The sequence below is a fragment of the Micromys minutus genome, assembly GCF_963924665.1.
Source record: "Micromys minutus genome assembly, chromosome: 9".
NCBI lineage: Eukaryota > Metazoa > Chordata > Mammalia > Rodentia > Muridae > Micromys > Micromys minutus.
In genome coordinates this window covers 5,023,325-5,047,359 of record NC_137978.1, presented here as the reverse complement: position 1 = coordinate 5,047,359, position 24,035 = coordinate 5,023,325, and the positions used below count along the sequence as shown (strand labels likewise).

Below are 24,035 nucleotides of genomic sequence, written 5' to 3'. Positions count from 1 at the left end.
GTGCTTGAGGGTTATAAAGTCGTGTGCACACGTGTGTAGGAATACACTTCTCCATCTTTTCTCTTGTCCTTATTTCTTTATCATTGTCATTTGTTAGTGTCCTAGAACCTTTCTCTCTAATGGTCAGTTTTTCTACGTATTATGTAGTTGTTCCAGATTTTATGGCACGTTTTTGATAGGCATCTGTTGGTAGTACACTGGTTGTTTTATATGTCAAAGACATATGTCTTTGAAAGGATCCCTTTCTGATGTTACTCTGCCGTCTTCAGCTTTCTTTGGTTTTTATTTGCTATCTGTGTATGTTTTTTATGCGTGTGTCTGATAGCTAACGTTTAAAGAAATCATATATGAAAGCCCATATCTTTTTATGGGTGCATTTGGAACATCTTTTAATGTGTGATCTGATTTTTGTTCAGTTTGTGTTTTAGGTATTGTATTTCCTTATGCTTTTTTTTTTTTGACTAAATGTTTTGCCTTTCCCTCCATATTTCTAACTATTGGAACTGTCTTCTGCGGCCAGCTGTGCATTTTATCTTTTAATTTTTCTTTGTTGTGTTTATTTCAAGATGATCTCACTACGCATCCTTCGTTGTCCAGGAACTCACTATTTAGACCAGGCTGACCAAAAACTTAGAGATCCACTTGGTTCTGACTCCTCAGTGCCGGGATTGAAGGCATATGCTACAACACCTGACAATTTCATTTTCATTTTTAAAAACTGTGTGTACCATAGGTGTTTTACCTGATGCATGCAGTGCTCATGGGGGCCAGAAGAGGGCGTCAGGTCCTGTTGTGAGCTGCCATGTAGGTGCTAGGGATTGAGTCCAGGTCTTCTGGAAGAGCAGCAGCCAATGGTAATTGCTAGTGATCTTCCCCGAGTTGGGGAAACAAGCACACGCTTGTGCCACAGTGCACAGTGGAGGTCATAGGTCAACTTTTCCTAGTCATTTCTCCTTCCACCTTCTTTACTGAGCTGTGTGTTCCAGGCTGGGTGGCCTTACATTCTGCCTGATTCTTCTGTCTCTACCTCCCACCTATGCTGGGTTTGTTGTACAGATATCTACATGCCTCTGCATTTGCCTTTTTATGTAGGATTTTAAACTCAGATCTTCAGGGGTTTGTGTCAAGTGCGTGTACTGGAACTGGGTCAGCCATCCGGCCAGGCTGTGTGTTACCTCATTCCTAATGATAATTGTTTCTAACTAAGAAGTGTCCTTCCCTTTCTTAGCACCCTTGTCTTTCCACTTAGCTCATCCCCCGCCTTTCTGTTTCCTCCTTCCTACCACTTACATGGAAGTTATTCCCAGTCCCTTATTTCAGAAGTACCCTGAATAGTGTCTGTTTCAATGGCCTGGCTATTACAGAGTTATGATAGAGTACTGTCACTTCTCTATGTCACAGGACACTGTCTTGAGTTGGCCTCTTTTCTGACTGAACATTTCTTCCCAGGGAGATGTTGAATAAAGCCATTTCTGTGGAAGAACCTTTTCAGTGTGGGCAGTTTGGAACAGTTTTTGTCTTTCTCATACTTTAGCACTAGCCCCTGAGTATATGGAGCTAACGTGGTTACTGTTGGCTTGTTGTCTCCCTAGTCCAGTGTTTCTAGGGAGAAACTGTGATGTGTTCTCACTGGAAGCTTTTCATAGCATTTTCTTTTTAATCTTTTTGTTCATTTTTTGCTTTGGTGTCTATAAATTTTGTGACCACTGAGTAGGCACATGTGTTCTTTAGCCACATCCTTGGGACCCCAGTGGTTGATGGTTGTTTCTGCGCTCCTTAGGCCCCTTTAATAAGGTGCATTTCTCAGGTATTTTACAAAGATGCCCCTCACCTTTTCTCCTCCAGAAAACCTGGTTGAGCAAACCCTGTCCCCTGGCTCCTGCCCCTGGTCTCTGGTTATTTATCTTGAGAAAAGAGGAGAAAGTATACAAGAGTCAGTCTCACACAGTGTGCTATGTTTGATTGCCTACCACCAGCCCTGTCTTGTGACTCGGTGATGGGGATGATGGACACCAGGGATGTGCTGACTGATCACAGACACACAGTGCACCACAGTAAACTTGAGGACAAATGATGCCGGGTCAGCCTGTTTCAAAAGCAAGTCAACACGTGACAAAAAGCAAGGAAACCAATGAACTCTCTATGGGGAAGGCTTGGGAGTGAACCCACAAGCATTTCCCTATCCCACAACACCCACAACACTCACTACCCCATCAGACCACAGCAATACACAAAATGGAATGGTCCTTCAGTATTTTTCTGCAGGGATATCCAGGTTCCCAGTGTCTTATTTCGGATTTTCTTTTCATATTTAAGTCCTGAATTCTTAAAGAGTGTAGGGGCTTAGGATCTTGAATTTTTCAGGATCTGGTTCTTCCCAATGGTAGTTTGCTGAACTCATATTTCTGCATCTCTGGCTTCTGCTCCAAAGACACATCACCCTTTGCCCCACTGCTGGCGCTGTGGTCTTCTTTTCGGGGTACATTTTGTTCTTTGCTTCATTCTGAAGGCCCCTTGGCTCTGGTCTTTTCTATCCTCTGCTGCTGCTTCTCCAGCTTTGACAGCTGCTTTGGAGCAGAGCTGGATCCTGGAGCAGGGGACTCCAGTTCTATAGTCACAGGCCCATCGTTCTGAATGTGCACTGCCTGTGGGCGCCAGACTTGCCATCTCTGATAAGCTCTGGTCTGCAGCTCTTGCGGAGACGCTCCAGAAGCTGCTGTAGAAGCAGTCAGCCTGCTCTGTGGGCATGGCCAGGGGGAAGTCGGCCTTCTTTCCCTTGAGGACGCACTGGAGGGTGAACTGGCTGACACACGGCACCTCGTACTCCTGTCCATCACGCTCTTGGACCAGTGCTTCTCACCCTCGTCCTCAAACACACCGGGATTTAAAATCTTTCGAACCCTTGCTTCAGTTCCCTCTGTGAGTCCTCCATGGGAGGATGCCCCGTCCAACGGCGCTTGTCTGCTCAACTCCAGCTGCGACAATGGCCGGGATGACGCGCTGCACCAGAGCTTTCATGGCGGCAGCTGTGGTCAGACCTTGGGACTCCACCGGTGGCTCCTCGGCTGGTGCCCTTTCTAGTAATTTTGCTCTTAGTTTTGCTTCCATTTTTGTTTCTTTACCCTGCTCAGTCAGATCACTGTTTGCTTTCCTATCATGTTAAATGTCACTATTTAACATACCTGATAAAAGCACAGAACACAGGCTCAGTGGGACGCTCTTTGAGTTTCTGAAGCCTTTATCTTCAGAATAGGGACACCTATGCTGATTTATGGGCTTGCTTTTGAGGGTTCAGGATCTTCTAGTCCATGTGACACATTTGGAGTGGTACTATTTATAGTAAGCAAAGCAGTGTGGTCTTTATGTGTTCATTTTTCATACCAGTGCTTCCCACTGGGCCTTTATAACTGAGTGTTCCTGTTACTAGTTAAAAAAGTCCTCCACCCTTTTTAAGGCTACTTATCTATTTTGGGGACATCTGTCCTGTTTGGTGGGCAATATTAGTTTCCTGTCCTTTACCTCTGCTCTCTGTCACAAGCAGTCCTTTCTGTTGCCTTTGTTTGAGTGGCTCTAGGTCCCAGATATCAAGTTATTTTTTTCTTTGAATACATATTTTTTGGGGGGAGGGTGCAGTCAGCTTCCTGTATGCCAGTATTTATAAGTCAGTGAAAGGGCTGATGTATATCTCAGTGCTAGAGTGGGTGCTGTTCAGAAGCCTCTGTACACACACACACACATACATCTACCATAAGAATATGGTAGAGAAAGGGATGATGGGAAGACCAGCAGGGAAGCCTGGGTTTGCTAGGATTTAGGGATGACTGGCAGGGCGAGCTCTGGCCCGCTGTCCTCTTTCCCCACCATACTGGTGACTGCCTCGCAGCACATCTGTACCTCGTGCCCAGCCCCATGACTTCTAGGCTCCACTCTCCTCAGTGTGATTCATCACTGTGGCTCTGGGTTCGAGGAGCTGAGGATGCTGCTAGACCAAAAGGAGATGGTCTGTGACCAGCGTCAGCCCACACCAATGCTGTCTGGTTTTTGTCCTCTACAATGTGCTTACGAACCAGCCGCTGCTAAGTCTTTGTTTCTGGGACATCAATGGGCACACACTGCTCTTTTTCTGTATAGTCGTTGCTGCTGGGAGAGCCCAGCTCCGCTGAAGGAATGGTAGAGAAAGTTGTGTGGTGCCACCTGCCAAAGCCGTCCCTGAGCTCTCTGTGGACCGAGGCTTTCTTGCTTTCTGTACATGTCTGCCTGCACACTCTATCCACATAGGGCTTCTTGCTAGTGCCATGTCTGTTTCTTGAGTCTATTTCTTCCTCTCAGTTTTGTAGATGCTAGGTTAGGAAAGAGACCTAACTATCCTTGTCAGTTCCCGCTTTTCTTGTGGCTTGATGTGTCTGTATATGTACATATATGTTTCTGTGTGTGTATATGTGTCTCTGTGTATACATATGTATATATGTCTCTGTATAAAGATATGCACATGCCACCGTGCATATTACAGAGGTGAGAGGACAGTTTTGATGAGCTGTCCTGTCCTACCATGTGGGTCCTGGGAACCAAACTCAGGTTGTCAGGCTTGGCTGCAAGTTCTACTCCCTGCGAAGCCATCTCTCTGCCCTACCCAGCATTTTTTCGGCAGGTTCTGGGGGTTCTGAACCCCAGTCCTCACTTCTGTGATGAGTGCTTTATCCAGTGAGCCATCTCCAGCTCTCAGAATGCTTTTAAAGGCTCGAAGGTGACTCACAGCTTTAGGTAGGTGTGTAGCTTAGTTCGTCTCCATTTCACCAGAGGATTAAGTGAAGGAACATTTTGTTTGAAAGTCAAGGTACCTTCTCCCACATTGGATCCACCAACAGTTAGGAGGTTCCTATAGTGTGGGTTCAGTGTCCTGTCAGTGACTTAACACTTTGCTAGGAAATCCATTTCTCCTTAGCACTGTCTTGTTTGTGTTTAAATGAGACTCATGGTATTAAACTGTTAAGTTTATCAAAGCTGGTTGGCGTTGAACAGGGGTCAGATGAGGACCGCCGGTCATGGGTAGCATAGGACATGTGCCATTGTAGTTGAGGTCTGTAGTAGAAAGCATTCAGTAAGTGCATGATATAAAACAAGCCATGTTTGTCGGAAAATAGGTCTTAGGTGAGTGGCTCGTAGGAGGCACCGGGACTTGTTCTGTTTTGCATCTAATGCTTCTGATGTTTGTTTCTGTCCTCACCGAAGATGCACAGTAATCAAAAGGGATTACTGCCAGAACCCAATCCTGTACAGATTCTGAAGAGTTTAAACAACCCTGCTATGTTGCAAGTTCTTCTGCAGCCCCAGCTATGCGGACGAGCCGTGAAGCCAGGTAAGCACAGACTGTCACGGGATGCTTGTGCTGCATTGTACGTGAGATGTAAAAAAGAATGCATTGTGTGTTAAAATGAAATTTAAGGCTGTTTATCTCCTTCCTAGAACTATTAATGATCATTAACCGGTTATATGAGATGGTACGTCCTGGCTATTTGGTGGATACAGCCTAGTTTTGTGTTTCTGTTTTCAGTACCATTAGTAAGTGTTAAATATTAAAACTTCAGTTTAGCTCTTTGTTGCTGAGAACTTTTAAACCCAGCAATAATAGCACATACTACTCTACTGTCTCCTGGGTAAACCAAGAGCGCGGAGCCTTTCTCTGTAATTGTTCTGGTAGGAATCTTGTGGAATATGCAAATTTTATCTCCATCTTTATCTCCTAAAGAACAAAGAACCTTGGTAGCAGCTGACTGAAGCCAGGCTCTTCTGGTTACTTTGTTATCACTGACTACCAAGCTATTACTGTGCTTTTTCCCCAGACTTCCTTCTGAAACAAACAGCTTTGTATACACAAAATTTCCCTGTTAGTGTTATGAGATGATGCTGTATTCAGTGCTAAAGTTTAGAATAAATATATTTAGCATAAACATACTTAGTGAGTTTATTCCAGGTCAGGCCCAACTGGCCTGATGTCACTCCCATGCTAAGCAACACATACCCACAGATTAAGAGTGCAGTCCTCTGGGTGGCTGGCTACTTTAGACTCTGGCTACAAGTTAAGGGTTCTCTGGGCTATCTGAACTTCTGACCAACCAGCTACACAAATTTGGGACTTGCCAGGACTCTTCAGTTTGGTAATCTTCTGGAATGTCTCATAGAATCCAGGAAAACATCATAGTTGTGATTATAATTTTACCAGAAAGGATGTAACAGGCATAGGCAAATGAAAGAAAGGTGAGGATTCTCATGCAATTAGGCCATAACATGCCAGCAAGTCATTGGTGTGGGAATTTTTTTAAAATGTTACAATTTCACACATGTACATAAAGTTTCTTGGTTACTCTTTGCTTCCTTTAATATCCTTCCCACCTCCATCCCCACCAGTCCCTTTTCCAAGCTCATGACTTCTTGTTTTATTTTATGACCCATTTAACCATGCCACCTGTGAGACTATTGGATTGAGACTATCCATTTGAGGGGCAACCATTAAGTCTATAGCTGAGGACAGTAAATCTCCATCTTGAATTGATCAATAGCCAACAGTCCAGCGATGAGGGTGGCTTAGTTATAGGGTTTTACTGCTGTGAACAGACACCATGACCAAAGCAACTCTTATAATAACATGCTGGCTTATAGGTTCAGAGGTTTAGTCCATTATCGTCAAGGCGGGAACATGGCAGAGTCCAGGCAGATGTGGGGCTGGAGTTGTTGAGAGTTCTATATCTTTATCCAAAGGTAGACAGACTGTCTTCAGACAGCTAGGAGAATGTTCTCAAAGCCCACCTCCACACTGACACATTCCTCCAACAAGGCCAGACCTCCTCCAACAAGGTCACCTCCCAATAGTGCCTCTCTCTGGGCCAAGAATATTCAGACCACCACAGAGGGCTGGGGAGGCCTCCTGAGCCGGTCTTCCGTCTCTGCCTGACTGTTGGTGGGCCCATTCTTGTGCCAGCCCAGTGCGGGCATCTACAGCTGCCGTGAGATTGTGATTGTCGTGGCTGTGTCTTACCCAGGGGACAACATCTCACAGCTCTTTTTCTGCCTTCCTGCTCGTCCCACAATGTCCCCTGAGCCTTAGAGGGGATGGTATAAAGATTATTTTTAGGGCCGAGCACTCATTAGCCGTACACTCTAAACTTTGTGGGGCCACATGTCTCTGTATCGCATTCATCTCTGTTCACATAAAAGAGGGGCCTCTCAAGTGACAGCTGAGAGCAGCACGTTTCTGTCAGCACAGACGTAAATGTTTAGAGAATAGCTTGACACATTTGCTCAAAAGCAATCGTCAGCTTCCATTCTAGGGCTCATCACCCAGGTTTTGACCAGGTTTATAGTATCAGGCATGGGTTCCCTCCTGTGCATCAAGTCTCAGATTCTGTGTTACCCCCATAACAGGAATGCAGCTGTTGCTCAAGAGGACTTACCTCACAGGACTATGAAAGCTTAGCAGCAGGGACGCAGCTTTAGCTCAGATTTAGCTTGGTTTTCGTTTCATATAGTGCATCCAGACTGTGTAGTGTGTATAGTGGACTTTCTAATGTTAGGCTAAACACAGTGACCAAAAGCAACTCAGGGAGAAAAGGGCTATGGGTCCCACTCACAGGTGGTCATGGAGGGAAGACAGGGCAGGGACTCAAGCAGGAGCTGAGGTGTGGACGACAGAGGGGAGCACTTCCTGGTTTGCTCCTCACAACCTTCTCAGCTTGTTTGTTCATAAAACCCAGGGCCACCTGCCTTGATGCCCACATCAACACCGATTAGGAAAATGCCCCATAGGCATGCCCATAAGATAGTCCATGGAAGCATTTTCTCAGTTGAGATTCTGTCTTCTCAGATGACGGTAGTATGTGTCTAGATGACAAGACAAACAACAACAGAATTCCAAAATGCCTACCTAGCTAAAGGGACACCTTAGCCTTGGCATTGAGGGTTTTGATAGTACCTCGCAGCTTCTGGGGACCCTAGCCATGCAGGGTCTTTTTAGATGTTCAAACTCTTTACTTATTTTTATTGGTTATTTTATTTATTTACATTTCAAATGTTGTTCCCTTTAGGTTTGGAACTTTAATGAGAGTTTTTCTGTGTGGAAAATAATCTTCCCTAAACGGATTACATTTAGACTTTCTGGACTGTCCTTAAACATGGTGTTCTTAGACATGGCACCCTCTTGGCTGGTTTCATTGGCACAGTATGGTTGTCCTTTCTTCCTGTGATGAACACATTTCTCCTGATGCAGTCCAAGATCCATACTGTGCTCTTGGGTCTGGAAGGGAAATGTCCTCCACACCTTTGGGTTGTGGGCATCTTTAGTAATTCTGCCCCACTATTATTTCTACCTTTTCATCCAACAGGATATATTTCCTCTCCAGTTTCATGTTTCCACTGGTTTGTGATCATTAGGAATAGTTCGGGGTTTTTATTTTAGGTTTTTTTTTTTTATTTTAAAATTATTTGCATAAGGGATGGGTATGTATATACATGAATGCAGATCCCTAGAATGGAGTCATAGGCAGCCATGAGCTATAGCTAGGTGCTAGGAACCAAACGCTGGGCCTCCAAAAAAGCAGTATGTGTTCTTCATCATTGAGCTATTTTTCCGGTCCCAGGAGATGTTTTAATATCTTCACGGTAGGAGAAATTACTTCCTGGCTTTGTTTGGGTTGGTAAAGAAAGAAGAATACATCTGTACCTCAGTGAGCACGTGCCATGCTAGAGAGCACAAGCAAACTCCACTTTTGCATTTTCTTGGACAGTTTGTGTTTGCTGGGGAATTACATCTTTTCCCGGTTGAGGTGAAATTAAATGAAGCTTTGTCTTTATTTACATCTATACCTTTATTAAGGGTTGTAGACTTGAGTCACGAAGTTGACGTACATTTAGGTTGTAGACTCCAGCTGGTTCACACACTGGCTCACATGCTGTGCATAGTACTTTTGAACCTTTCTGTAGAGGGAGCCGGTATGTGCTAATTTGGTGGTCTTTGTTTTTGAGATGGGGACTCACTACCTAACTGGGAACACAGACCTGCCTTTGTGTTTGCTCTGTTCCATGGTACATTGTGAAAAGGTATAACAACCTTTCAGTTGTTTGCTTTTTTAAAAGGTGTATTTATTTTATGTATACGAGTGCTCTATATGGATGCATACGTGCACACCAGAAGAGAGCATCAGACCTCATCACAGATGGTTGTGAGCCACCATGTGGGTGCTGGGAATTGAACTTGGGACCTCTGTAAGAGCAGCTGGTGCTTTTAGCCACTGAGTCATCTCTCCATCCCTACTGTGACCTTTTCTAAATGCTACTCTGTGATATATTACAACAGTGGACATCATTTTTTACAACAATAATTAAGTGAAATGTGTTTTCTATTTCATGGTTCTTTATTCTCTGTAGAGTCTCCTGAAATGGTCGTGGTACTTGGACACAGACTTAGGAGTGTAGTTACCTTTCATTCCTCTTACCTCTATGTACAGTCTGTTTCTTTGGAGACAAGGTCTCTTTATTCCTGGCTGGCCTGGAACTTGCTGAGTAGACAAGGTTAGCCTCAAATTCACATATATCTGCCTGGCTCTGTCTCCCAAGTGCTAGAATTAAGGACACTTGCCACTACGCCCTGTCGTGTGTAGTCATGTTGCATCTTTTGAGTTTTATGATGTAAGAATTTCTGTGCAAGCCTGTGTTTGCTGTTTGACGCTCAAAGACAGAAAGTGCTGGAATTTTAAAGCGAATTCCAGGATTGAATCACAAGGAAAGAAGCCTGTGGCTCTCAGCCAGGAGATGATGAAATGTCCTGTGCAGGTTAAAGGTGTAAAAGAAATGTTTTTGGAGCATGCTGTAGTTTGAATTTCTTAAGTCACACGGTCATGGTTTTATGTTGACTAACTCTGATCTTCTCTACAGTTCTCGGAGTCACACCCAGTTTCTCTCACCTGCTGGGTCCGTGCCTTTCCTCCGCGCTCTTACACTGCAGCAAAGCCCAGCAGGTGTGTGCATAGCGCCTGGGACTGAAGAACTGGCCATTTGGAGTGGATGCTTCCATCTCTCCCAAGCCCTCAAGACAATTTTATGGAGCTCAGGATGACCTTGAATTTCTAACTCTCCTACATCCACTTCCCAAGGACTGGAATTTACCAGTGTGCCAGACCTCATCAAGAAGTTAACTAAACATTTTGCTTTTTAAAAATATCCTGCCTGCCCTCCACCCTTTGTGGGCTAGGGACTGTTCTAGAATTTATCAATACTAGCAGGTGCTCCACTACATCTCCAGCTTTCTTTTAACTTGATTTTGGTAGAGAGTTCTGCCGTAGTTGCCAATGCTGGTCTTGAACTCATATTGTAGGCGGGAGACCATTGAGGCATGCTTCTGTCTCAGCCTTCTGAGTAGCTGGAATTGTAGGGCTGTGCAGCTAGCGTTTGCAGAGAACATCATTATAATAGCTGCATAAAGTCAAAAGAGGAGTGTGTGTGATCCGCTAATGACACCAGCACAGATAGACAAACCTACCAACTCCCGCTTGTAGAGGACTAAGAACAGAATACTTATTTGAGATATATTTTTGCTAGATAATGAATAGGTCTTTCTTTTTGTGTTTGGTGGGGGACGGTGGACACAGGAAGAGTATGTGCCGTGGGTGTATATGTGGAGGTCAGAGGGCAACCTTGGGTGTCAGTTCCTGCCTTCTACATGCTTTGCTGCCGCATGTGCAAGGCTGCGGGCTCCTGTGTCTGGAGACGCTCTCTTCTTCACCCCTCATTCCCTAGGGCTCTTTTTCAAAGAGTACGATGACTTAAGTCACATAGGTTGGCTTGTTCCTGTAATCTCAGCACTGGGGAGGCCAAGGTTGGAGGATTACTACATTTTAGACTAGCCAGGGCTTCATAGAAAATTCCAGACCAGCCTGGGCTCCAGAGTGAGATTTTGTCTCGAAACAACAGTAAAAACCCAACAACAAAGCAGCACAAAAAACAAACATTATTTATAATCAGATATAAGCAGTCTTAGGAAGAGATTCAGGTCGTTGATTATACCCTGTTAGGACAGTAGTTTTCAGCCTGGAGGCTGCAACCCCTTTGAGGAACACATGACCCTGTCACAGGAGTTGCCTGTCAAATGTCCTCCGTTTCAGATAGGTACATTATGATTCATAACAATCAGATATGTATATCGTGATTCAGTATGGTCAGATTGTATACATTATGATTCATATAGTAAAATTACAGTTAGGAAGTAGCAGTGAAATAATTTTATGGTCTGAGGTCACCACAACATGAGGAACTGTATTGAAGGGTCACAGCATTAGGAAGGTTGAGAACCACTGTGTTAGGAGAATGACCAGGAATGTAATGATAACCTTTAAGATCTGCAAGTCCCTCTGTCTGAAGTTCATTGCATTTCACTGTCCTACTGACCTGCTCCCTCCTTGACTAGGACTGTCCTATCACCACACTGACCCGGACTTCCCTAAACAGCCCTCAGACCTCAGAACACGTGCTAGGTCCTCAAGACAGCCTCCCTTGACTAATGAGGACCTAGCACGTGTTCTAGGTCTAAGTCTAAATGAGGCTGCCCAGTGTGTGGTCATGTATCTGTGTGTAGCTTCCCACATAGAGCCATCATTGGAATCTTGTTTATTTTTATTTAAAGTCTCCTTTCAGGAACATGATACACAGGGGCAAATGGTACTACATTTTCACACTACCTATTTGTAAAAAGAGTGCAACAAATCTTGTCAAGTGATTAAATCAATAAATAAATTTATATTTATTGACAAAGGATGTGGAATGGGTTGCTATGGATACTGTCTGAGGGGAAGTAGACTAATACAAATTAAGAAGGTTTTTCCCCCCAGGACAGAGTTTCTCTGCAGTCCTGGCTGTCCTGGACCCACTCAGTGGATCAAGCTGGACTTGAACTCAGGGGTCCACCTGCCTCTGCCTCCCAAGAGCTGGGACTTAGGCATGTGCTGACCACCTAGCTAAGAAGTACTTTCTTCATTTTCAGACTAACTTGAGAATTGAACTTTAAGATGAGTTGATTATAGAACAAATAACTCTGCTGAATATAACTTGATGTCTCACTGATTCCACAGGGTTCAGCTGGGGGTAACACATCGTCCTTACTCCTTCAGACTCTTTCCCCCTTACCCTTGATACAGCAACAGTTGATGAAGTTTGACAGTACTCACACTAATAATGTAAGTATTTTATTCTTTCATAGATTCACCCCTTTGATTAGATGGTGACATTTCACACATGGAACCATCTTTACTAGGATCTGTTTTTTCTTTTCCCACCGTGGGAAACTGTCTTCCTCTTTTTCCTTTTGTAGAAGCCTGGCTTGCTGGGAGAGCCCCCCGCATTGGTGCTGCAGCCTGCTCTGGCAATAGGGCCACCCCTTCCACTGAAGACGGACCTCGGGCACCATGGAGAGGCACACAAAGGTAAACAACGCACTTACCAAGAAGTCCTTATGCAATCGTCTTTGAGGTTTGAAAATAGTTCACCTATATCTCTCTTACTTATAGGATAATTAAATTAGAATCTTGGTCATATAAAATTTAAAGAGCCCCATTGTCTCATCTGGTTTTGATATCGATATGTTGTTAATGGGTTTGCCTCCCTGCTGGATGGGCTTTAATATTTTATGCAGGTTCACAGCAGCGCCAGGAGAAGACGCAGCTCCATCTGACGCTGACAGGCCGCCCTTTGGGCTCACAGCACATTACTCTTGTTGGCATTTCAATTTCACTGAAGGGGCCCCCAGCTCTTATAAAAGAAGAGCTAGCATTTGTACCTTTAAATCCTGTTGACTTGAATCATTTTCAAATTTATTTTAAATTGGTACTTGGAAGAAAACTGATATATGCTCTGAGCGTGTGATAGGGCAGAACATTTTACTTTAGAAAATAGAAACACACCAGGTTTTATTTATTCTGATTTAGAGAAGCACACTCAGTTTGAAGCTTATTGAAGGCTTGATGTAAAAAAACTTTACTGATTTCAGTTTTGTATCTAAAACTGGCTAATTCAGTGACCAAATAACTCAGTCAGTTCTTGGTTAGATGAAAATGTTTATACCTCATATGAATGATAGATTATATGCAGTTTGCTATCTCGTGTGCTATTTTAAGAACACTGACAATATGCTGTCTTATATATATCCTAAAAGGTAGAGGAATCAAAGAGAGTACTCAACCAGCTAATAAACCTGCTTAGTGAATTTGTAAGATGAAAATTTTACATCAAAATTAACTGTTTTAATTGCTTTTTGGCCTCTTATTTTATAAACTTGTTTTAATTTTTGTTTGTTTTTCGAGATAGGGTCTTATGTTGCCCAGGCTGATCTTGAACTAATGAGTTCAAGTGATCTTCTTGCCTGGGCGCCAGCATAGTTCAGAGTGCACATGCCCACAGCTCAGAGTGCACATGCCCACAGTTCAGAGTACACATGCCCACAGTTCAGAGTGCACATGCCCACAGTTCAGAGTGCACATGCCCACAGTTCAGAGTGCACATGCCCACAGTTCAGAGTGCACATCACCATACTTGGTTGCATTTTTTAATTTTAAAATTAAATTGATCGATTGCCTGATGGATTGAGAGAGGGCAGGACACACTTGTGCTATATGGTATACAACTTGTGCGAGTTCGTTCTCTCCTATCCTGTGGGTCTCAGCATTTAAACCCAGGCTCAGGCCAACCACCTTTCTGTACTAAGCCATCTCAGTCCTGACTCAAAGATTTTTAAAATAAAAATCATACCTAATTTTTCCATGAAAATTTTTAATCATTTCAGGATTTTTTCCTATAAATAAAATCACATAACTTGGTTGTTTTTGTATTTATTCCTGAGTATTGACTTTAAGTGCAATGGTAGTGTTTAAATACCAGATTTTCCCACTTAGAATTAGTATTGACTTATATTATTTGTAGATTCCTTTGCTTAAATCCTCAAACCACTGTCAAGTGCAAGTTACCAGTGTGGAGACAGTGCACTCAGGTTTAGAGGAGCTAGTGTGGCCAGCACCCACCAGCTGATGGAGACCTGCTATCCAGGCTGCTGCTGAATCCAAATTAACATCAGGAAATGCTGAAGGACTCTTTAAACAGGAGACCCAGTTACTCTCCAAATATGGAAGCATCCAAATTGCAATAATTGGACATTTTTAAGTACTGGCATAATTGAGATGTCAAAAAGAGATATAAGCTCCTAAAATAATAAAATGTATCATTAAGATATAATATCTAGGGTATCATAGAAATTATTAAAAATTAAAAAAATATTATTACTGTCAATTTTTGCTTTCTCGTGGATTCATAACCTCTGACCTTACCTGTTGGATTTCATAGACTTCTAATAGGTTCAGAAAGGACTACTGTGTGTTGTGTAACCAGGGTTCTTTTGCCTCTATGTGTGGTTCACTACAGCGTCTAATCTGATTCCAACTCAAACGACACTGGCAGCTGGGCTGGGCATGTGGTCATTCTTCCCACACCAGCTCACTGCCGGACAAGCTGGGCCGGGCCGTGGGACCACTCAGGAGCAGCAGTCAGCCTTGGTGAGCAGCAGTGAAGCTGGTTTCTCAGGGTCGCAGCATTATCTGCAGACTTTCCCAGGCCTTCCTGGTGGAGGCCCACTCACAGGCAACCAGAAGACACTGCAAAACCAGCCAAAAGGCAAAGAGGTAGGTTGAAAGGCTAGGGACACATACAGAGAGATGGCCGCAGGGCTGCCTTTCCGCTCCCTGAATTGTGACATTGTCCTGTCTTATCCAGTCACTTGTGTTTGGTGACTGTATCCAATGGTTTCAGCCCCTTCAAAGCTGTGGTTCCAGTTGAAACTTATTCTCTTAAGGGTTGAATTTCTTACTCAGCTGAATGTCCCTGGAACATAGCCAGCAGTCAGCACACATAAACCAAGGCACATTGCCATGTGAGAGACATATCACAAGCCAAGCTGGATTTCTTGGGGGCCTACGAAGATGTCTGAGACAGGTTCTGGTGTCTAAACACAACAGTATTGGCCAGGAAAGCATCAGGAACCGAAGGGGCTGTGTGGCTCTCAAATATAGAAATGAACACTTCCTTCACTGAGCTTTTTTTTTTTTTTTTAAATCAGATTGAAAGGAAACTAAGCTACTTAGCTTTATTTTACCTATAATAACCAGGACTGTGGTTTAAAAGTCTTCGATCAGAGAGTAAAGAGAAGTCTTTCACAAGGCTCAGATCCCCATCCCATCTTTTTCTGTTTAAATGTATTAGAGGCTGCTTCAAGGTAGATGAAGAAAACCATAGGGCCTGTGTTTCCTGTCTGACATCATCCAAGAGTGAGGCACGAGCTCTCTCTTTCCTTGGCATTACTTTCAGGACTAGAGATGAAGAGTAAACTTCACTTGTGTCATTTGGGTTTGACCACATGACAGGAAATTTAAATTTTATAGTAATTGATTAATTGATTAAACTGTATTTCTAGAGCTAAGATGTAGAATTAGGTTTTTTTTTTTTTTTCTTTCCTGTCTGTCTTCCCTGCCTTGGAAAGATAAATTCTCTTAAGACCAAGTGAGATGATTCAAGATGCTCTGGGTTCCCCCTTACTTGTAAGATTCTGTGACTAGAGGACACTATTTTTTTATTGGGTTGTTGAGACAGGCTTTCTCTATCTGGCCTTGCTTGTCCTGCCTCTGTCTCCTGAGAGCTGGGATTAAAGGTGTGTGCCACCAAACCCAGCAGAGTCCACAGATGAACACACCATATAAGATACATTGGAAAAATACATCTTTGTGCATTTATAATCATAGTAAATAGGTAAACATGTATTGATTGTGAAAACATGAAAAGGTTCCTCCGTGATGTACCCTGACCTACTCATTCCTTTCTCTTACTTGCTCTTTTGTTTTTGGTGAATAGGCTGCCTCTAAGAATCAGACTTCACTCTTGGGAGAACCACCAAAAGAAATCCGGCTCAGTAAAAATCCGTATTTGAATTTGGCAAGTGTGTTACCCAGTGTTTGCCTAAGTAAGTGAAGACTGCACACCAGCCAAGAGATCCCCTGAAGACACTCTGTAATGACTTTTACTTTCATCCTAACTTAGTTGAAGGTCATGAGATGCCAAGTGACAACACTAAGCCCTAAATTATGGTCTTTATTATTCTTTAGTCATAAGTCCATTATTTGAAAAAAAAAAAAGAAAATTAAAAGTCTTTAAAAACTTTAATAATATTTTTGAGGGTAAAATAATTTTTTTAGTTATTAAGTCATAATTGAAAATAAGACAGTGAATTGTTTGAAGCACTATAGTCAGTTACAGTGTTGGTAGAATCATTCTAGAGATTAAAGCCTCTCAGTGAGCTAGGCAGTGCGTCCTAGATATCTGGATACCAGTCAGCAGAAACAGAATCTACTAGGTCTTCAGTTAGCTCACTCAAAAACAAATGAAAAACTGAAGAACACTTTAACAGTGTTCAGTAGGGGAAAAATTGGATACTCAGGATGAAACCCTGGGGGTTGGGGGGAGAGAGAAAGAAAAAGAACTACATTTATGAAGTAGACTCTAAAGCTGAGTTTTAAATGGAAAAAGTAAAAATGAGTGTCATGTAACAGCAGTTATTAAAACTCTGATCTTACACATTTGTATAAATGTGCAATGTTAAACCCAGGGAAGTTGTAAATGCATAAAGATGAATAATTTTTAATATACACTTTTTGGCATTTTACAAAGTATCGCTGTGATGGTTTGCATATGCTTGGCCCAGGGAGTGGCACTATTAGAAGGTGTGGCCTTGTTGGAGAAAGTGTGTCACTCTGGGGGTGGGCTTAGAGACACTCCTGCTAGCTGCCTGAGGATGCTCAGTCTGTCCCTGGCTTCCTTTGGTTGAAGATGTAGAACTCTCAACTCCTCCTGCACCATGCCTGCCTGGATGCTGCCATGCTTTTGTCTTGATGATAATGGACTGAACCTCTGAACCTGTAAGCCAGCCCCAATTAAATGTTGTTATTTATAAGACTTGCCTTGGTCATGGTGTCTGTTCACAGCAATAAAACCCTAACTAAGACAGAAGTTGGTACCAGGACTGGGGTATTGCTGTGATAGGCCTGACCATGCTTCTGTTTGGAAAAATGTGGATTTTGGGACTTTGGGTTTGGAAGGCTGTGGAAGGCTTTAAATAGGGCTTAATGGGCTATCCTAGTAAGAATATGGAAGACTTTGTTACTGAGAGTGATTTGAAATGTGCTGACTTGGATCAAGCGGCTTCAGTGGAGAATTTCAGTATGTGGCCTGGAGACTGTTTTTGTAGTATTTTGGTGAAGAACATGGCTGCTTTTTGCCCTTGTCCAAAGAGTCTGCCTGAGTTTAAGATGAAGAGATTTAGATTAACTGCTTTGAAAAAGGAAGTCTCAAAACAGCCTGGTGTAAATTCTGTTGTGTGGTTACTAACACTCACCCTTATGAAGAGCATTTTAATAAAAAGGAGCAAGTTGAGAAAGGAACGATACAAGATATATGGTTCTAGTATTAAACGGACACCAGGAAATGAAATGGAGCTAAATTCTGTGTTCAAGAATTTTAAATTGAATTAAAAAAGTAAGGACCTTGGGGCAAGACCTCACCGAGCTAAATTAGCTCCAGGCAACTTAGCACAAACCTTTAATCCCAGGAGTCAAAGCCAAGCAGATCTCAAAATTCAAGGCCAGCCTAGAACAGAGCAAGTTCTAGGTGAAGAAAAGTTTAAATCCAGGTGTGGTGGTACACACCTTTAATCCCAGGAGACAGGCATACAAATCTCTAAATTCAAGGTTAATCTACAGAGCAAGATCCTGGAAAGCCAAGCTTAGGCTGTGAAGGAATAAGTGATAATGTAATAGAACACAGTGGCCATGTTCCAGCTCTTGTAAACAGCAGAACTTGGCAGCTTCGGCCATGTGGCTCTGGCTTTATATTTAAGAGGAGAAGGAGACCACTGGGACAGTTGATGCTGGCTAGCTGGAGCTAAGAAATTAGTGGTGATTAAGAACAGACCAGCATCACTGAGGTCTTCTGGGAAGTGTTTTCTGAGAGGATAAAAAACTATTCCAGGGATAGCCAAGGTTGTACCTCATGCTGCAGCTGTACTTGGTAATGTGTAAGAATCACCCGGGTGGTACTGGTTTTGATGGCATGAAGGTGTCATGAAGAACAGCTGAGGCTTGGGACTGTGAGAGGCCATAGACGGCCATTGGTGAAAGTGCAGCCTCAGTTGTAGTTGACAATCCAGGATTGAAGGGGTCATGCAAAGGATTTGATGCTTGGCACCATGAAGGGAGCCTATGAGAGGCTATTGGTGAAGCAGACCCAATACTGTAACAGAAGATCCCAGTGTATTAGAGATGCCAGGACCATGGGATGATGACCAAGAGCAGCATCAAAAGTGCAGTGGATCAACCTGAGCTTGAACTGCTACAGAGGGCAGAGCTGGAGAAGTGAAGTCAGCCCTTGGAGGAGCCCAGAAGGTCATGTGTAGATCCCAGACATTGAAACGAGAAGCTGTAACATTGAAATTGCCTTGGAGACCCAAAGATGTTAAAGATGCCAGAGCGGCAGGATACCTACCAAGGAAAGCTGCTAACAGGGAGTGGAACCAACCCAGGAGGAAGAAGTTTGTTCCTGTCAACAAAGATGAAAAAGGATTTGAAAATCTGAAGGCCGCTTTGACATCAGGCATGGAGATGGCAGAATTTGGAGTTTGCACAGCTGGTTGTCTGATTTAATTCAAGAATTACAGTTAAGTAATTGGATGGATCTCAGAAGAGCCTTTGGACTTTTAACCTTGTTGATACTGCTACAGACTATGGGGACTTTGGAAGTTAGACTAAATGTACTTTTTATTATGCTATGTTTAGGTATGGCCCCCATAGACTCATGTGTTTGACAAGCCCATGGGGACCAAGGAGTGGAATGTGATGGCTTGCATATGCTTGGCCCAGGGAGTGGCACTATTAGAAGGTTTGGCCTTGCTGAAGGAAGTGTGTCACTCTGAGGGTGGGCTTGGAGACACTCCTCCTAGCTGCCTGAGGATGCTATCTGTTCCTATCTTCCTTTGGGTGAAGATGTAGAGCTCTCAGCTCCTCCTGCACCATGCCTGCCTGGATGCTGCCATGCTCTTGCCTTGATGATAATGAACTGCACCTCTGAACCTGTAAGCCAGCCTCAATTAAATGTTATTTATGAGACTTGCCTTGGTCATGGTGTCTGTTCACAGCAATAAAACCCTAACTAAGATAATCCCCTTGAGTATTAATTTATAATTTTTCAAAAGCTAAGAAAAAGTTAAGTGTTCTGGTATATCTAGAGCATACTGATCTCACCTAAAAAATGACATTGACAACTATTGCCTTAATAAGGGTATTTAATTTGTATTTTATGTGCCTTCGTGTAGAACAGTGGTTCTCAGCCTGTGGGTTGTGACTATTTGGGGGTTGCATATCACATATCTTGCATAGCAGATATTTATACTATACTTCATAGCAGCAGCAATGAAATAATTTTATGGTTGGGGGTCTCCACAACATGTATTGAAGGGCCGCAGCATTAGGAAGGTTGAGACCCACTGCTATAGGGAATCTGTCTATGGGGTTGGGTATATAGTTTAGTGCTGGAATTCCTAGCTAGCATTCTCAAGCCTCTGGTTTTAGTTCTTAGTACAGAAAAAGAATAGAATATCTATATAATTATATTCTTTCATTTATAAGAAATATACATATGAATTTTAGAGGTTTCTATCATAATTATTTTACCTATATAACAGGTTTCAATTTTCAGTTGCTGAAATGAATGAAATGATATATAATTCCTCCCACAGAAAATAAATTCAAATGCATGTTGGCAACGTATTTGAAACAGGCTGAGTTAATGTGTTTTGTCCTGTTTGTAATTTAACACATCACCGAGTGGTCTTGCTTTCACCTTTAGCCACTGCAGGCAAAGGCACTCCACCAAAGACTGGAATTGCGAGCAACATTCTGGATGCGGTCTCTCAGGGAAGTGAGTCCCAGCATGCACTGGAGAAGTGCATTTCCTATTCTCCATCTTTCGAGGATTATGCCCAGGTAAATGATGCATGAAGGACAGTGTGGGTCCTGCATTGAAAGCAGACTGAGAAACTGCTCCAGCTGGACACTGAGACCCGCCGGTCATGTTAGAGCGCGGTAGCTTTAGTTGTGAGAACACTCAGAATAATATCTCTCATCATTTGAAATTTGGGAGTGGGTTTAAGAAATTGTTTTAATATTTTTTTCACCAAATATTTACTTCTCAAGGTTTTACTAGTGGTCCTCAATGACATCCATTCTACCATCTTTTTGGTTGCACATAGCCACATTTATTCATCTATATATTTCCCATAATGCTGTCATATCCAATGCAACAGACCTATAAGGCTTACAGGGCTAAATATTTACTACCTGACTCTTGCCTGAGAATTCTGCTGCCCTTTCTCTTACATGAGAGCAAACCTTAGAAAAGCAAGGGACAACCCTCCATTCCTGATCACTGCTTAAGAGCTGTACAAATGCTCACATTTTACAAGCAAGCATTCCTATACTAATTTTAGAGGGATGTTTGATTTGGGAGGACAGAGTCTCACTAGATAAACCAGGCTAGCCTTACAGTGAGTGCCTCAGCCTCCCGAGTACTGGGCTTGTGTGTGTGTGTGTGTGTGTGTGTGTGTGTGTGTGTGTGTGTGTATGTGTGTGTGTGTGTGTGCCGCTACAGCCAGCTGTGTACCATGAAAGAGGAGCCAGCCCTCAGGATCTCTAGGAGGTTTGTTTTAGGGTTCCATGGAGGCTCAGATCTCACCTGTATGGTGTCATGTGTGAAGGCTTCCTGGGGAAATCTTCATTCTCTGAACCTGTTTAGATTACTTATAATGGCCACTATGATGAAAGTGCTCTGTAAGAGCACTGTGCTGTTTAGGGAATAATAACCGAAAGGCTCCGTGTTTGGTACGAATGTGGAGTCTTCAAATATTTCCAGCATGCAGTTGGTTTAACGTATACTTACAGAAGCCATGAATGTGAAGTATTATTCTAAATTATGTTCAAAAGATACATTGATGTGGTTAGAGATCGGGGGTCAGAGCTGATGTCACAATGAAGCTGTTTTTCTTCTTAAGGTTCCAGCTTTGTTAATGTATTCAGTAATGGCGTAGATAAGTACACTGTTCATTGATTGGATGTAAGGAACAAAAGTTAAGAAAAACAATCCTTTATGAATAATACATAGTTGTGAGGATTAGAAACATCAAAGATGCTCAACTAAGGCAGTGCAGTCAAATCGTGTCATCTTCACCAGTGAATACAACCTGGGTGTTTGACGTGATATAGAATAATCTCTAAAGCCATATAATCTTTCTAATCCATTGTGAAAATAATGTTCACAAGGTTTAGTCCTATACAGTCCCATTTTTCTGTCTTCATGGAGAACAAAGTTTACTTATAAAAGCAGAAGAAGCATTTATTTTTAAGAGTTTAGTGAAATGTGTATTTTAAGGCTCCTTATTTGTTCCAAATTTTTTATCTTATTTGTCCCAATGACTTTTGAGGTTGGGTTCCTTTGGTGCTGCAGATCGTGGTGAGTACGCTGACATTTGCAGGGCCTGTGCAGAGGCGGCTGCTTGGGTTTTCTTTTTTCCTTTTTTCTTTTGGTTGGTTAGTTTTGTTCAAGACAGGATTCTCTGTGGCTTCGAACTCACATCTGTCTGCCTGGCTCTACCTCTTGAGTGTTGGGAGTAAAGACGTGAATTACCACCACCTAGCAGTTGTTTTGTGATATTAAAGATTACATTCGATGGGCACAGCACAGGACTGAAAAAAAAAAAAAAAAGCCCGGAAGAAAAGGCTCAGTAGTAGGTACTAGTAAAGCGGCAGGCAGTGAGCCGGATCTTCTGAGCCCCAGGCACAGTCCAAGCAGCACTATCAGTGCAGGAGATAAAGTTAACAGTATAAAATACTTGAAAAACTAATGATTAAAATTCTCTTTAAAAACACAGATCTTATGAGCAGATCTTGTAAGTCATGGAACTCATGATTGTGTGCAAGAGTCACATTTATAGAGATGATCTAGAGAGTATCTGGGTAACAACGATGTCACAAGAGACTTTAGCCTTGGCACCACTGGTGTCTGGGCTGAATAATTGTTGGGCCCACCCTGTACAGCGAATGTTGTTCAGCAGCCTCTTTATCTTGTATGTATTTGATTCTCCAGCAGTGAGAGCCACCGTTAGGACTGGTAAAATGTGTAGAAGAAAAACCTGCTGTCCCCTTTGAGTTAACAGGAAACCAGTACAGCAGCACTGTTGACTTTTTAAAGCACGCAGACACATTATTTTATAGTCCTGATGCCAGGGTCAGCATGGAGCAAGTGAAATGTGATTAGAAGGTTTCTGCATTCCACATGAATGTGCCTCACAGTCCATAGGGTGGCCACTAACAAATAGCAGCAGTTCAAAGAGCATGAGAACTGACTTTTCACAAGTTAAAAAAAACTACTGAACAATAGTGAGAAGGGTTTGCAGATTCATTTCCAGTCACCACATCATTTTATTTAAATGATCTCCAGTTTTCAAACACACACACACACACACACACACACACACACACACACACACACCAGGAAATGTAGCCCTTTGCGGTGATTTGGATAGGAAATACCCCCGTAGGCTCATAGATTTGACTGCTTTGCCATTAGGGAGTAGAAGAACTTGACAGTGAGTAGTAGAAGGTGTGGCCTTTTGGAGTAGGTGTGGCTTTGTTGGAGGAAGTGGTGTGGCTTTGGGTTTTCAATTGTTGAAGACTGGTCCAGACCCGTCCTGCACCTCTCTTCCTCCTGCCCGCCAAACCATTGTAGCTCTCCTGGCTACCCTTAAGCACCATCTCTGCCATGCTTCCTATCACGGTAAGGAACTAAACCTCTGAACCATGCTGAGGGAAGTAAGCTGAAGAGGCCACGTGTATGATTCTGTTTATGTGCAATGTTCAGAAAAAGTAAATGTGTAGGGAAAGTCAGATCAGTGTTCCGGGAGTGCAGAGGAAGAATCAGAGTGTCTGTCTGTCCCTGGCACAGTGAGGAATACTCTAGAATCAGATGGAGCGTTACAGCTCTGTGCATAGAAGCAAACGCCAGACTCTTGCTGTGTTAAGTGCTTAACTTTTAATTATATGCATGTATGTTTGCATCAGGGCACATGCCCGCAGAGGCCAGAAGGGTGTGTCAGACCTGGAGCTAGAGCTTACCAGTGTGGGTGCCAAGAACGGAACTTGTAGTTTCTGTAAGAGCAATATAAACACGTTAACTGTTGAGCCATCCTGCCAGTCCCTGGACTGTAATATTTTAGAAACAAACTAGAGGAAGAATATTTAGTCAGTGTTTCTGAAGTTTCAATGTGTGTACCAGTGACCAAGTTAAACCAGTGTTTCCCAATCTAGAGCTACTTAGAAGCCAGTTTTAAGTAGGTTCCCGCCCCATTTTCCTGGTTATAATTACTGTGCTCACCGCTGAGATGCAGCTGATTTTCCCCAAAACTACATCTCCTAAATATTTCAAATGGACTATGAAAAATGAAGCCAAAACCAAATGGAGTTATTTTAAAGTCTCATCGCATTGTTAGTTGAAATATACAGTGTGAGATTTTAGATTTTGAAGTAAAGATGAGCATGTCTGTCTGCATCAGATGACTGTTAGGAGCCTCTGTTACAGGAGACTATGAGCCAGCTTATTAAATATTTAATACCTGTGTATAACCTCTAACTGCAATCTGACAAAACAATAGAATGTCCCTTCTTTCTCCCTTTTAATAAAGTAGAAAAAAAGGCCAACCCTTATCAGGGACTTTTCAGCATGACATAATCATTAGCTTCAGTAATATGAAAGATAATTAAGGAATTCCCTCATCGTTTTCTGTGACCGTTAAACTGTGACTTGGGCTTTTCTTCCCACACTTGGCTTGGGGCAGCCGCCTGGCTCACTGTCAGGAGTGC

At 42.8% G+C, this 24,035-nt stretch overlaps 1 protein-coding gene and 1 pseudogene across 2 annotated transcripts in view; one reads left to right on the top strand and one right to left on the bottom strand.

The window, feature by feature from the left end:
- Nucleotides 1-24,035, top strand: part of RAVER2 (ribonucleoprotein, PTB binding 2) — a gene marked incomplete at both ends in the record, with an annotated part of 68,438 nt that overhangs the window by 39,975 nt on the left and 4,428 nt on the right. Inside the window, 7 exons of the mRNA XM_080921906.1 lie at nucleotides 5,230-5,356; nucleotides 9,925-10,007; nucleotides 12,114-12,218; nucleotides 12,353-12,464; nucleotides 14,452-14,708; nucleotides 15,931-16,039; nucleotides 19,972-20,108. Coding sequence (XP_080778032.1) covers nucleotides 5,230-5,356; nucleotides 9,925-10,007; nucleotides 12,114-12,218; nucleotides 12,353-12,464; nucleotides 14,452-14,708; nucleotides 15,931-16,039; nucleotides 19,972-20,108 — 930 coding nt within the window. The remainder of the gene's footprint in view (nucleotides 1-5,229; nucleotides 5,357-9,924; nucleotides 10,008-12,113; nucleotides 12,219-12,352; nucleotides 12,465-14,451; nucleotides 14,709-15,930; nucleotides 16,040-19,971; nucleotides 20,109-24,035) is intronic.
- LOC308424889 (D-aminoacyl-tRNA deacylase 1-like) lies at nucleotides 2,361-3,018 on the bottom strand (annotated as a pseudogene). Its single transcript has one exon. The product of its transcript is annotated as a D-aminoacyl-tRNA deacylase 1-like (transcript).